The sequence below is a fragment of the Chaetodon trifascialis genome, chromosome 8 (genome assembly GCF_039877785.1).
Source record: "Chaetodon trifascialis isolate fChaTrf1 chromosome 8, fChaTrf1.hap1, whole genome shotgun sequence".
Classification (NCBI taxonomy): Eukaryota; Metazoa; Chordata; class Actinopteri; order Chaetodontiformes; family Chaetodontidae; genus Chaetodon; species Chaetodon trifascialis.
Genome location: NC_092063.1, coordinates 23,657,902 through 23,671,839, shown reverse-complemented (window position 1 = coordinate 23,671,839; position 13,938 = coordinate 23,657,902). Strand labels below are relative to the sequence as shown.

Here is a 13,938-nt window from a genome sequence, read left to right as displayed (position 1 = left end):
AACATCTCACAATGAATTAGGTCCACTAACAACAGGTTAGTCACATGACTGGGTCCAAAAAGAGTCTTTCTGAAGTAAAGATGGGGAGGGCTTCACCACTCTGCAGCAATCATGTGCTGCCAAGCAGACATCTTTTTCAGGGAAGGCCTCGCTTATAGCGAGACAATGCCAAGCCACATTCTGCCATTCAACAGCACAGCATGGCTCAAGAGCAACGGCCTGGGTGATAAACTGGCTGCCCACAGTCCTGACTTGTCACTCAAAGCACATGTTTGGTGCATTATGAAACATTAAATACGACAAAGGAAACCCCAAACTTGTTTAAAGAAGAGCTGATGCAAAAGAGTGGTTGTAAAAATGACCCTGTCCCTCTTTTGACATGGGTTAGGGTTAGGGTTTGATGTTGCTGACATCAAATTCGAAGCAAGGTTATTATTTTCAAAAACAATGAAATTTCTCAGTTTCAACATTTGATATGTTGTCTTTGTGCTATTTTAACTTAAACATTGGGGTTTTTTTTCTTTTTTTTTCTTTTTTTTTTTTTTGCAAATCATTGCATTCTGTTTCTATTTACATTTTAAACAGTGTCCCAAGTTTTTGGAAACTGAGTTGTAAAATGCAGATTCACCTCCTGGTCAAGTTGTCAGTCATGATCAACAAACCTTTTTGAGATATTTTCTCAGAAACCTCTGAGCAGTAGGACAGTGAATGATTGACTTTTTGCCATCTTGGCCTTTTTAATCTTCATTTCAATCTGACTAAAACACGTTTTATGCACATATTCATATGTTCACAACAGGAGATTACAGGAAAACATCTTGTGGAACCTGTACTCCTTTATAATCTTTTATATTGTTTCAATGCTGAGCAAAGAAATAAATGGTATGAGTATCGTCTGATGTCTTTTTTCGTAAAATACAGATATTAATGCTGTGCCCTGCAGTTTTTCAATCTTCTCATTCATTCCTTTTTTCTGACCCTGAACAGCACTTGACCATCACCATCTACAGGTACATTAGCTGCAGAGCACATTATAAGAGAGCGTGAAAGGCTTTTTGTCTTGCAGCTGTCATGAGAAGTATTTCCAGTCGGGATGACAGAGAAGATTTACGTGTTACAAGTCATCAGCCACTGCAGTCTTACCTTCCAATTGCATAAACCACCTCCAGTTTTATTTACTTTCACAAAGTGGACTTAAGACTTACTTACTTAAGTACTCACCTCCAGGGGCAGTCCTATGGTCAAATTATTGGTGAGCCTAATTAATCTTAAATGTATTTTTATAAACATTTCCACAGGTCACAGAAGTGAAATTTAAGAGCAGAGTGAGGCGAAACTTAACTTATAGGAAAGGTGTTTTTTGATGTTGGAGTGTTGTGTGTGCACCTGTCAGCTAAAGACATGGAAATATTTTGTGAACTATATAAGAAATCACTCACGCAAACCCTAATCTCCAGGGTGAAAGTGATGTATTTGTCCCATTCAGCCACTACTACCCTTCATCTTAAAACAGTGGCAATGGCAGCTGCCAGGAAGCTACCAGCCTGCCAGTGGAAGTGTCTCTGCTAACTGCCGCTGCTGCTATTTGACTCGTGTGAGGGCAGTTTCCATAGGAACACAGCCGTCGAAGCACTTGTCATACAGAAGTCGACATGGTTTCATCTAAACTTGGTTGTAAAAAAACGTTAGAAGCTGCCAGGAGGAGTACACAATAGACGGGAAATTGCACTGAACTATCACCACAGACTTGGGTTCTGTCTAATCACAAAGAAATTGAAATCAAAATTCTGGTTGTCTATATTCATATCTAAGGTGTCTATATCCATATTTTAGCTATATGTTTTTATACTGACATCATTTACTATATTTATCACTATCACAGCATCCCTGTAAAATCACTATTTACCCTGAATTCCCTCATTTGAGCTGCGAAAAGCCACTGCAGTGGCACGTCAGCGTTTTCAGTATTTCATTGGCTATTGGAAGCGCCAGTCATCTGCAAAAACTGTTACGATTGGCTCGATCTTCACACAGAAGAAGAGAACGAGGAACTTCTGCTCAACTTGGATTTTTATTGGCTGCTCTGGTTGCTGGGCTGTGGAAGATCGTGAGGTGTCATTGAAACCTGAGATTCCACAGAGTAACTGGAGCCAAGATAGCGCCTTCCAGAAGTTGTAACAGGGATAACACGGAAAACAACCAGGAGACAAGCACATCGCCTGCTCATTTGAAGGGATGAAACCTCTTTCTGTGAATTATTATCCTGTTTTTCTCTAAATATTTGTATTGCAGTGAATCATCTGGACTACTGTTCTTACCCTCTTATTTACCTGTATGTTACCTGAATGTCTGAAAAGGATGGATGAACAACTTACATTTTATGCTTACCTGTAAATGACCTTATACTTGATGTCATACTGTGTTTGTGTGTTCAGTTTAATCCTTCATCATATTAAAATCTGTCAATGTCGACACTCTGACTGTTCCTTGGGAATAGTATTGTTAAGAGTTTAACTGACTAAGAGCACGCTGATCCAGATATGTGAACAGGAGGATAAAGGAATGAGTCAGGAACAGTGTGGAAAGGGTTTGAGGATGGTCTGACCCACCCTAACCCCAACCCTCTGACAATATTCCACCCAATAATAGATTTCACATCAGGAAAAGAGAGTTAGATGTTTGTTTGTTTTTTTTGTTTGTTTTTGTTTTTGATTTTTTTTGTGGGGACTTTTAGAAAAACATGAAAGCAGTAGAGAAAAAGAGAAAAAGTAGAGATTTTTGAAGATTTTTATAGAAGATGTCATATTTTTTGGCATCCTGATGAAGAGGGCTGGATTAGGAGAGGCTGAGAGGAACTTCTACTTCTATTACAACTGCTGGTTAAACTGGTGAGCCGAGCTCCTGGCTCTGCGAGTCTGTTTACATCTCCAATGAGCGCAGGGAATAGCTCGCCACATCAAGAACACGAAGACAGCAAGGAGGACCAGGAGGAGTCGAGCAGAACCTGGTAGGGCTCAGGCCAGAGGGGCATATTCATGACATCATCATCACAAAAAATGTCTCCCTTCTCCTAATATTTCTAAGATGGCAGCCAGCCCTGTATGGTGTAAGATCGCTGTCAAAAAGACGTGTCCGTAATTAAAGTTTCGTATTTGTAAAGTTAACAATTTGTGTGTCATAAAAGTTGTTTTACACAAAATTCTGCTGTCATATACGTGAGTCCGTGAAATTGGGTTCGGGTTACGAGTGTTTTTATATGAGTATGAGTCTAAAAGCTGTGAGTGCAAAGTCTTGAGAATACAACTCATTTTTCTACGACTATGAAGTCTTCACTGTAAATACGAATTCAAGTTTACGGGTACGACTCGAAAAGTGCTGTAATGACGTCACTGAGGTCACAGTCAAGTCGCAGGGGAAAGTAATTGATCGTCGATTCCTCCAACTGCGCATGTCCCAGACGCAAACATGCAGGGCAACGCCGCCATCCCTGGAGAGACTTCACTGGCAAAGCTTAGCTCACATACTTATTGCTTTAGCTTGCAAGCTAAAGATATTTACATGCCGATGAAGCTAGTTTAGTGCTATCGTTACTGGGTGCTATCATTCCTAATTTTCGACCAGAGCATTAACAATCAAGCCAGATTTGGGATGAAAAAGTCATAAACTGATCAAATATTGACACTAAGATTCTTAGCTGAACATTTGATATCTCACAGAATCCTCCCAGATAATGCTATTTTTATTCAAACATTTTCCATATCATTGTGGTCTTGTCCTTCAGTTCCATCATTGTATTTTCAATGTTCTGTGTCCTCCTAAAAATAAATAAATAAATAAATAAAGGGGTGCTGTTTATAGCCTACATACACATGCACTCTTTACACTGGGCTCTTCTCCAAACTGCATTAGAATTATATTAATGTGTACTTGTGTTTTCTCTATCTGCCACAAGAAAGGAGTTGTGTGGATTAGGGAGATGTTATTAAAAGCTGTTGCCTGCATACTGTATCATCATTTTATCTTTTACCAAAAAGTCAGCTGGCCTTTTTTGACTCATACTCCTCTATAAAGCCTTAATGCAGTTGCTTCCACCGTACATTTCATCCCTTTTAACTCTGAATTCACATAATCATGGTACTCGCTCACAGAATAGGCTGATGCTCCACACTCCATTGATTAGATCTGAATTTTGGAAAATGTGATTTTCTTACAGTGCACCTTATACCTGGAACAACCTGCAAAAGGTTTCTCTGCTGCCACAAAAGCTGTTCAAAAGTCTTATGTCAGGCCTAGTTTTAATTGATTCTAAATGTTTTTAACTCGATATTAAATATTGTATTTATCTCTTTTATTTATGTATTCTCTTATTCCTAATTTTATTACAACTTATTATTCTGCATATAACTGTTTTAGAGCCTGCTGTTATTTTGTTTGTGTATCTTTACGCCATTGTAAATGAGGACACCCCCTCAATAGTTTTTTGAGGTGAAATAAAGGCAAAATGAATGAATTATTACTATACCTTTGTATCTAAGTACACCACTAAATGCTAAGAGAGAGAGAAAGTGCTTTGGCTAGTGAGGCTAATGCTAAACAGCACATGCTTTTAGACTCCATATTGGTCCTTTATCAAATTGAATCTCACATTTTCTTTGTGCCCTCAATTGCTGATCAAGGTCCTTTTGTGCAGCCTTCAGTCCTGCACTTTCTCCTGATCTGAAGGCCATTTCCTTCGAATTAATACATTGATTAATTAGTTCCATGACAAAATCTTTATTATTTGCATATCTCTGAACAGTTTTCTGAGATCCACACAGAACGAGATATAGGCAGTGATCAATCTGTGACCAGGTCAATATCTGTGTCCTGGAAAAAACTGTTCAAGTCCATACAGTGAATGCATAATTACTAGTTTAAATTGAAAAATTAAAAAAAATAATGCTGACCTGATGACCGGGTAAAATCGAAAGTCAGCAGATCACCAAAGATATTACAATTCATCCTAAAGGGAGCATGAAGTCTGTACCAAAGCTCATGGCAATCCATCCAGTAGCTGTAGAGACATTAAAAAACACAAATCTCAACCTCATGCTGGTGCAAGTGGAAAAGGATGAGGATCCATGGATGTCCATACAACATGTCATGGCAATCCATCCAAAAGTTTGAGATACTTCAGCCAGAACCAAAGTGGTGATCCGCTGACTGACAGAATGACATCCCCATCAGAATCTCTGATATGATATAATGCTGCCCTCTGGTGATCTGTGATTCTATTACACTTTAAGTCTGTCATATTACGAGAATCAGCCTGAGCACATTCATTAGTATTCATGTTAGAATGAGTCACTCTAACGTCATTCATTTAACTGCAATGTTTTATTTGAAAACAGCTGAGTGGGTTCCAACGGTAAAAATGATTCAAAATAAATTCATACATCTTTCAATAGGAGTCCTAAAGAGAAATTGCACTACATAATAACAGTATGTTACACAAAGCATACAAAAGGAGACATACAATAACTGTCCTTGTGAAATAAGATTAATGTAATTAAGGATATTTTCATTGTCAGGCAGAGTGATCTTTCTACTATGTACTTGTATAGATCATACAAGTAAGTCTAGATCAGCCACATTTACGGTAATTAGTTATTTCCCAAATGATAATTTTTCATCATCTACTTTACAGTGGTCAGTAAATAAATTATTCTGAGGAAGGTGCAGCATTATCCTTGACCTTGGAACTAGATTTTTCATGAAACTCAAGGTTCACTTTTTACTTTTCTCATAGCCTTCATCCTCATTCCACAGTCTTCATCATTGGATGGATGGATCATCTCATGTTTCACAGGAGGAACGGCGAGATGTGCTGATGAAAACCATGAGATGAGGTCAAAAGGCTCAGAAAAAAGAAAGAAAACGGACCATGAGTTCAGGTTATTTTGTCAATATATTCTGCACTTTTTGAAATGAGAAGACATTGTTTTAGAATTCAGTGGTTCTGTGTTTTTTTTTTTCTCAGATTTGAGGTGCAGGCCAACTGCATCGAAATACTGCAGAATAAAAATTAGTCATCATAACAACTTAGACTCTCTGTTTCAATTATCCTCTACATGCCACCAGCTGCCCTTGAGTAAATTGCATTTTAATTGCAATAGATATCAGATGCACCAAAAAAACATCTGACATTGAAGATATTTTATGAGTTTTGCATTTTGTTTCTCTGAGCCTGACAGTGTTGTTTATCACTGCGCTATGTGTATGTAATATAACCAAACACTGAGAGGCACCAGCACATCAGAGCGTCCTACATGGCTGTCTTACTGGGGTTGTCAGGGTCAAAGGTCATGATTTCCATGTGGATGAGGCCTGATAGGAGTAATGAAAAGGAAAGCAGCGTTAAAAAAGTGGAGATTTATTTTTAAGAGAGTGTGGCACAGAGACATCCCTGATACTTTCACACCAAGTACTGATCATTTCTGATGGAATACTTGAGATTCAAAGAGATAATATTTTCTCCGTTATGGTTTAAGCTTCACATGTGCTTTGTTAAACTCAACCTCACTGTAACACGTTCAGCTTCTTGACCATGACTACTCAGTCATACTTACTCTTCCATTCCCCAATTGCGAGCTCCAGGCTCTCAAATGAGTCGTCATACGGCTCTGAGTCTGGCTCGCACTCTGGGTCATGATATTCAGCCAGGAAAGGGTGCGACAGTCCCTGCTTAGCCGTCAGCCTCGTCTCTGGGTCCAGGACTAACATGCCCTCCAGTAGGTCTACAGCTGCAAGCATCAACACAGAAAACACTTCAAATTTTAACTTTTGTACTTTCCCTGGTAAATACTTTAAAATAATGGTCACATTCCTTGTATGTGGAAACCAACTTGACAATCAACTGATTCTGATTCTAAAGGCTTTTTAGGGCATGATGGCTCACCTTGGTAGAGAAATTTTGTAGATGCACACAAAGGGATCAGGTAAACCCAAAAGAAATTCAACTTTTCAATTAAAAATGTGGTGAATTTCAGTTTGAAGTAAACAAGTAGAGGCAGTTCAACGCACCATTTTCATCCATGGGCAGAAACGCTTCCCTGAAGTTTTTCTTCTTCTGTGGAGGAAGTCCCTGAACGTATGACTGTGCCTGGAAAATAGTCAAGGGCGATTACATTTCATTCCAAAGCATGACTTAAAATACAAAAAAGAACAAGAGGCAAGGAAAAGCAAAATAAACTGCGTAGCTTTCCACTGATATCTGGAAATGCACACTGTATTTATGAGTTGGACCACATGCTAAATACAAAAACTTACATCTTTACTCTGCATCCTCTGAACCAGCGAGGAGTCTGGTGTTCCTGTCAGACGGAGGATCTTCTTCAGCTGATCAATACCTGAACAGGCTGGTTAAGGAAGCCTCATAAAGCACAGTGTAGACTGTATGCATTAGATCTGATGTCAGAGCAGGCACATGCATTGAAACTGCAAGTCTCACACATGACACAGGAGCACTGTATTAGCAGCTGCTTCTGATACTGGCTTAGATTTTCTGCTTTAAGGTTTTTTAATTGAGCTTTTGGTGTCAGCAGTGTAAGACTGGATGTAGGGAAAAAAGAACATTTTTGAGGCATCAAGGACTGATTTCAATGAAATGTCGAGTTAAAGGGGCACTCTGGTGATTTAGTACCACACTTGCACTGTACCACAAAGCTGGGGGACTCACAAGACATATTAAAAAAACGAGCTGAAACAGCATACACTGACTTGAACGCTTTAGCATCTGTCAAGCTTCAAAAACACTTGATCCTACATTTCAAATAATGCAACAGTTTGTTTTACCCTCCTTTTCATTTTTTAATGTTGCATAAAAAAAATGAACCTGCAAAAATCCAAAAATTTTGCAGGTTAAAAGAAAAAAAAACTTGTATGTGTAAAAATTATTGACTGTATGTGTAAAATCAGTGGATCTGGTGGTGCTGCAACAAAACTGTCCATATTTTAAACAATGAAATTGCCTGGGACAGTATGAGTGTCTGCCTACCATAACTGAGCAAACACAGCTTTATTACAACACAGTGAGCTGCATGTGTGAAGATACTGTCGTGTCCGGGGAAAAGCACCTGGCCAGTAATCATCTCAGCCAGGATACAGGCAGCTGACCAGACATCCACTGTGAGGGACCACACGGAGAATTTTAATAATAAAAATGTAATACTTTGTCGGAGCATGTTGTGAAATTCTGTCATATTTTTAACAAGCTGAAAATGACAATTTATATTGCAGGAAGGTGATTTTATTACCTGTCTGACTGTAGTGCATCCAGTTGAATATGACCTCTGGTGCTCTGTACCAGCGCGTCACAACATAACCAGTCATTTCACTCTCTGTCTGTCTAGCAAGGCCAAAATCCAGGATCTGACAAAAGTTACAGTTAGTTAACTGATTATTTAAAGTTAATTAATTTAATTTTCAGTTTTGAATTTAATGTATTTCAGTTCACTTGTGTCGACTGTTTTGCACATTGAAAAGGGTGAGTTCAATGTCTCAGAGGTTTATTTTTAAACTTACCTTTAATTCACAGTTCTCATTCACAGCAAGGTTACCAGGCTTCAGGTCCTAAAATCAAACAACATCAGGTTCCTTAAGACTATTATGACCTGAAGTAAATATGTTATGAAATAGCTAAAGCAATATTCCAACATTTTGGGAAATACATTCACTTGTTTCTTGCAGAGTTAGATGAAAAGACACGCTCTCATTTCTGTATGCTAAACATGAGGCTACAGTCAACGGATTAGTTTAGCTAAATACAAAGAGTGAAAACCAGAGGAAACAGCTAGCCTGCGTAAATCCTGCCATAGACTTAACAATGGCAAATGTTTGTAAGACAGCTCAGCACGCAACAGGTAACTACACAGGACAAGTCTGGAGTTTCTCCTCTTTTGGCTCGAGCTTTCTGTCTGCCACCACCTCCAGCCACAAGTTAACACTTCCTGGACAAAATGTTGGCAAGACAAACGAGCTGAACCCAAACTGTAGAAGTAATCACATTATTACAAGAGTAATCACGTTAGTCTGGGGTTAGGGTTAGGGATGTCCAGAAAGTTGATTCATTGATTCAACTTCTTTCAGGAGTTAACTCAGTAAGAAAGCAAATAAGTGTATTTCCCAAAATGTCAAACCATTCCTTTAAGTGTACAAGTCAGGTAAAAACCACATTATGAGCCACAAAAGCTTGAGTAAGTGTCCATGAGAGGAAGGTTCAGATACCAACCCGATGAATGATCCCTGCAGAATGAATATACTGTAAAGAAAAGGAACGCAGATTTAAGCACACAGTATAACAGCTTACACAGACATATTGCACATGCACAAGTTCAGCAGAGTGCACAGGCCCACATGCTTATGGCTTTCTAAATAGCATGGTGTAGCCCAGAGCCCTTTGTGAGGGCTATGTTTTGTATATTTTCCATCCCTCAGGTCTAAACCAGACTCTTACAGCACAAAAGAGTGCACAAAGGACACATACTCACACAGATAGGAAGGAGGAAAATGTCTCAGGGTCAAAGACGTTTGCAGTTTAATTCAGAGACAAAGGGCCATTTACGACAAGCTAGGCTTTTCCAGTTTAAAACATGCTTCCTCCTTATTTTCCATTGAACACCTTGGGTTACACATTGACTAGCAGTGAGTGGGAAGGCATAACCAAAGGTAAAGCAGTCACACATTCTGTCTCTGAATGGCATTTAGAGTTCCTACACTGACAGCGTTACAATTAAAATGCTGGTAAGACATCTTGACTGAATGAGAGGTCAAGCCACTTTCTTGTACTTCCTTTGATAATAAATCAATACAGCTTAAAATGATGCATTCTGCTGTTTGTTACCAGAATAATTACAAACTTTCCTCTTCCTCAAAACAAATGTATTGATATGTTTTTATTTAAAGCCACTGGCGTCTTTAAGCAACTAAAGCCACCACAGACACCAAAATATTTGAAAGTGCAGGATTCAGGGGATCAACAGGCAGAAGTGAAATATAATCTAATAATATTTATGGTTATGTTTTCATAAGAGTATGATAAGTTGAAAATAAGTTGCCCTGCCATGCTTCTCCAGAAGTCTCGAAGGGACAAACCAAACATTGGCTCTAGCTGCCATCATTGGTGAGGGTGGGGCGAGGGGTATTAAGTTGGTTGCAATCTGCAACCTCACCTCTAGATGCCACTAAATCCTAAACACTGATCCTTTAAGCACTTTGGAAACAGCAAACAACTGCAGATTTCACAGACACACAGCAGATATCAAGCAACACTGTACTGTATTCATTTGGGGAGATTTTTTGTGCCTGTGTAAGAATAATGAACGCAAGTCCAGTATTCACACTTCTTTTAAGACGTTCCTAAAGGAGGTGTCCGTCTCTTAAGCTGCTAAATGCTCGACCATGTCAACCAGATACTGTAGTCACTAACTGTCACTCTGCTGTTTGCTGCTGGGCGCGCAGTGTATATTGGATTTATCAGAGGTTTTAAAACAGCTGAGGTGAAAGTGAGTTAGAATAGTCAAGTTGTGGGGATTAAAATCTAAACAGTGATGTGCAAAGACGCTACAAAGCTCTGAAGAGCCGAGGGAAAACCCAGAGTCAGTGTGGGTTTGTCATGAATGACTCATTTCACATACACACATCATTGTTAATATAACAATTTGATTAGCAGAGTTTTAAGTGGAAGTGTCTTGTGTTATTTTTGGACCTTTTTGCCTTTTGTGCAAGCATGTTGTGTTATTGATAAATCCTACTTAGGCCCAAAAAGGTGTAGGTCCCCAGGGTTTGCTTTATGAGGTCAAAATTACAGGGAAATGCATGATTAAACAGAAAAAACATTCAATGCAAAGTGTTGCCTTGGCATCCTACACCCACTGAAACTGCACATGACTTTTTCTTCATTTCAGGACTGAATAGTTTGAAGTAACAATACTCCATGTGTCTGCAGAAACCTCCAGATAAGCATTTTCAAGAATTCTGTTGGAGTGTTCTAGTTTTATTGCCTATATCATACATTGGTTTTATAACAGTATGTGTATGTGTAACAATACAGAAAAAAAACTTGCCTTGAGTCCTCTCAGAAGCTGGTAGAACAAGTATGTGATGATACGATCAGTTAATCTTCGCTTCTTCATAATGTGGCCCAGATCCTGGGCTACAAATGGCATTACCATATAACTGAAGAGAGAGGAGGAAGAAGAGGAAAGGTGAGGGAGACAAACTTACCTAAGTTCAACAAATAGGTAAAGGACAGAAAGTGTGCCACGACAGCTAGAGCTCATTTCTATGGTGAGAAAATAAAACTGCACAAACCAATCACAATGAAAAAGCTTGCTCTCACACATCCTGGCTTGAACATTTCATACATGCACACACATGCACACAGAGCCTCAACAAGCTGCGACTCTTAGCAGAAGAATGTGGTTTCTGACTCCTCACTCACAAGGTTTGGAATTTTTCCACCGTGGAGTCCGGGGTGAAGACGTCAAGGAGGCAGATCACCTTCAAGGAAAAGCGTAGTGAAAACATTAGCATCTGATATGTCTGTTAAAACACAAATCAATGAAGAGTCAAGAGGTCACATGTGGTGCAGTGTTAGCGGCACAACCCTGGAGTAACACCCAGCGTTCATGTCATGTTTACAGCACTGACGTTTCTGTGGCTGTTGCAATTCTATGTCTCAGAGTGTCCATCTTTAAGCTACACTGTCATTGTTGTTATGCGTCTGATCTGCATTTCCCAGCATTCATAAGCATTTGTGCATCCAGTACTGAAATCATTGTCCTTGGATGTCCTGTTTAACACGTCTCCATATGACAAAAGAAACGATATTAACGAAGTGGTGCCTTGCAAACACAAGCCAAGTCAGAGGCAGTTATGTAAGTGTTTGTCCTTCCTTCAGCAAAAATACTGACCCATGAGGGTTCCAACAATACACAACACTCCCAGCTTGTGAGCACTGATGAAATAATGGACTTTTGTTGAATAACGTTTGCTTTAACTCAAAATCCTCTCATCTCTCTCTTGAGATTGACCTGCTTGGTTGAATAAGGACTGAACAAATTACGACTCACTGTATGGCAGGGACTCTGAACAAAAATGCAAATTATTGCACTGGATTCTATCGTATCAGTACAGTTTTTCATCTGCTTGTGTCCACCTTCGAACTACGAAGAAACCACTCCCTCCAGACGCCTCCATCCACGGCCACATTTTTGCACACTTCTTACATTTTCATGCTGTATGTGGCGGAGCAGCCTGAGCTCCCTGTAGGCCCGTTTGGTGTGGATGAGGGACTGGAAAGGACGATACAGCTTCTTGATGGCCACCTTCTCATTGGTCTTCTGGTCAATGGAAGAACTAAGGGGGAAAGAAACACAGTGCAAAGGGCCTGACATGCAGTGGGAGGTCTAAGCCCTGAAGATATTCAATTTGTAATCATCGAAAACAGACAAAAGAGCACATGCTTTGAGTTTTTCTTGTTGTTCTTACAGAAAAATAAAAAAGTTTGCTAGAAACCTATTTCCAAGTAAAGTCTGAAATAAAACACTCAGATCAGTCAAGTACCCAGGGCTGATGTCCCCTTTGTCCTAAACTAACCAAATATGACCAGATCAGATGTGAGATCTTGTCTGTCAGTGGCTTATCATCAGACAGAACTGTGTCTGAGATATCTTGGATTCCTGTAGGCTGGCTTTCTCTGTGTTGGTGGGAGAGATTCTTGTCCTATGGGAGGACCTGCATTGACTTGCTGACTTGCCTCAGGCGGACAATAGTGCTTCTGTTAGCAGATGTCAGTCTAGGCCTCTTGGACTGAATGCAGCAGAATCTGCAGTGGAATGCAGACTTAAGGCCTACATAAATGTAGACCGCTTATTGAAAACCATTTGTGATGCCAAGCCTTCAAATAGAGCCAAACAAAGGATAGCACCTTTGACCATTTACAAAACGGCATCATATATCACACATTCATCATCTTGCTATGATAATAATAATAATAATCTCTGGATGTTGGAGGTCTGTAAATGTAATCTTTAAAGCCTCACTGTGATCCGCTGGGCTACATTAAATAAACCTCACAGGAACATAACTTTGATGCATGGAGCTGTCAGTATAATTTATAGACTTCATATCTGGTATTTTGTGAGAGTTTTAATACTCAGGATTAAAATGTATTAGAGGATTATTAGACTAACAGGCCAGCGTAGCTTGCACTTTGCAGTACAAACTGCGAAATGCCTGCCACAAGCTCTGCGACGCTTTCTTCGTCAGTGTGGCTGGACTCGTGTGACCCCTCCCCGGGTAAACTCACCAAACTGTCCCGTACGCTCCGGAGCCGACCGCCCGCAGCGCCGTGTATCTCTCCGGGACGTCCCACGTCGTTTTCTGGATCTCCAGCCTATGAAATCCCGGTCTGGCGGGGGAATCCTTCTCTGGAGACTGCATGGCGCTGTTGTGGTTGAATTTCCAGTCGGGTTTTTAGTCATAAACCGTTATTTTTTTTTCCAGGCCTAAAGTTTCAACCTGCCAGGTGAGACCAGGCGGCACAGATAAGAGCCGCGCAGGGAGGAAACGCCCCCGGTCCTGCGCAGCCTGCCCCCTCGTCACATGGTGAGCTGTCATTCCCTCCACCTATCAGCTGTCACAGACATGTGCACACCTGAGCAGTGTCCACAGCCTCTGAGGGTTTCACAGAAATGACAAGCACTGATGGACAATATGGAGATTAAAAATCATGCAAGTAATACCGGGGGGGTATCCTCTACTCTATTACAGGTCAGAGGGAAATATTGTATTGTTTACATATTGTTTTTGTTCCACTACAATTGTCTGACAATTTACTTGTTACTTACCAATTCTCATGAAATGTGTTTTGTTATGCATTTAACTAACTGTATGTAT

The 13,938-nt window shown here is 39.9% G+C and overlaps 1 protein-coding gene across 1 annotated transcript; it reads right to left on the bottom strand.

Annotated features, from left to right (window-relative positions):
* Window positions 1-5,401: 5,401 nt before the first annotated feature.
* LOC139335331 (mitogen-activated protein kinase 14A) lies at window positions 5,402-13,566 on the bottom strand. Its single transcript, XM_070968888.1, has 12 exons — window positions 13,349-13,566; window positions 12,267-12,396; window positions 11,480-11,538; window positions 11,103-11,214; window positions 9,269-9,298; window positions 8,563-8,610; window positions 8,295-8,409; window positions 8,093-8,164; window positions 7,309-7,388; window positions 7,063-7,141; window positions 6,609-6,782; window positions 5,402-6,366 (listed from the first exon to the last, which is right to left on the bottom strand). Exons 1-12 carry the CDS (start codon window positions 13,480-13,482, stop codon window positions 6,305-6,307), a joined length of 1,095 nt encoding a protein of 364 aa, XP_070824989.1. The 5' UTR covers window positions 13,483-13,566; the 3' UTR covers window positions 5,402-6,304.
* Window positions 13,567-13,938: the final 372 nt, after the last annotated feature.

Coding starts and splice junctions, on each gene's coding strand:
- LOC139335331 (XM_070968888.1), bottom strand. CDS start 13,482: ATGCAGTCTCCAGAGAAGGATTCCCCCGCCAGACCGGGATTTCATAGG. Junction 8,165..8,294: donor GATGCACTACAGTCAGACAG/GTAATAAAATCA, acceptor GGTCCCTCACAG/TGGATGTCTGGTCAGCTGCC. Junction 6,783..7,062: donor TCTGCCCATGGATGAAAATG/GTGCGTTGAACT, acceptor TGATGCTTGCAG/CTGTAGACCTACTGGAGGGC.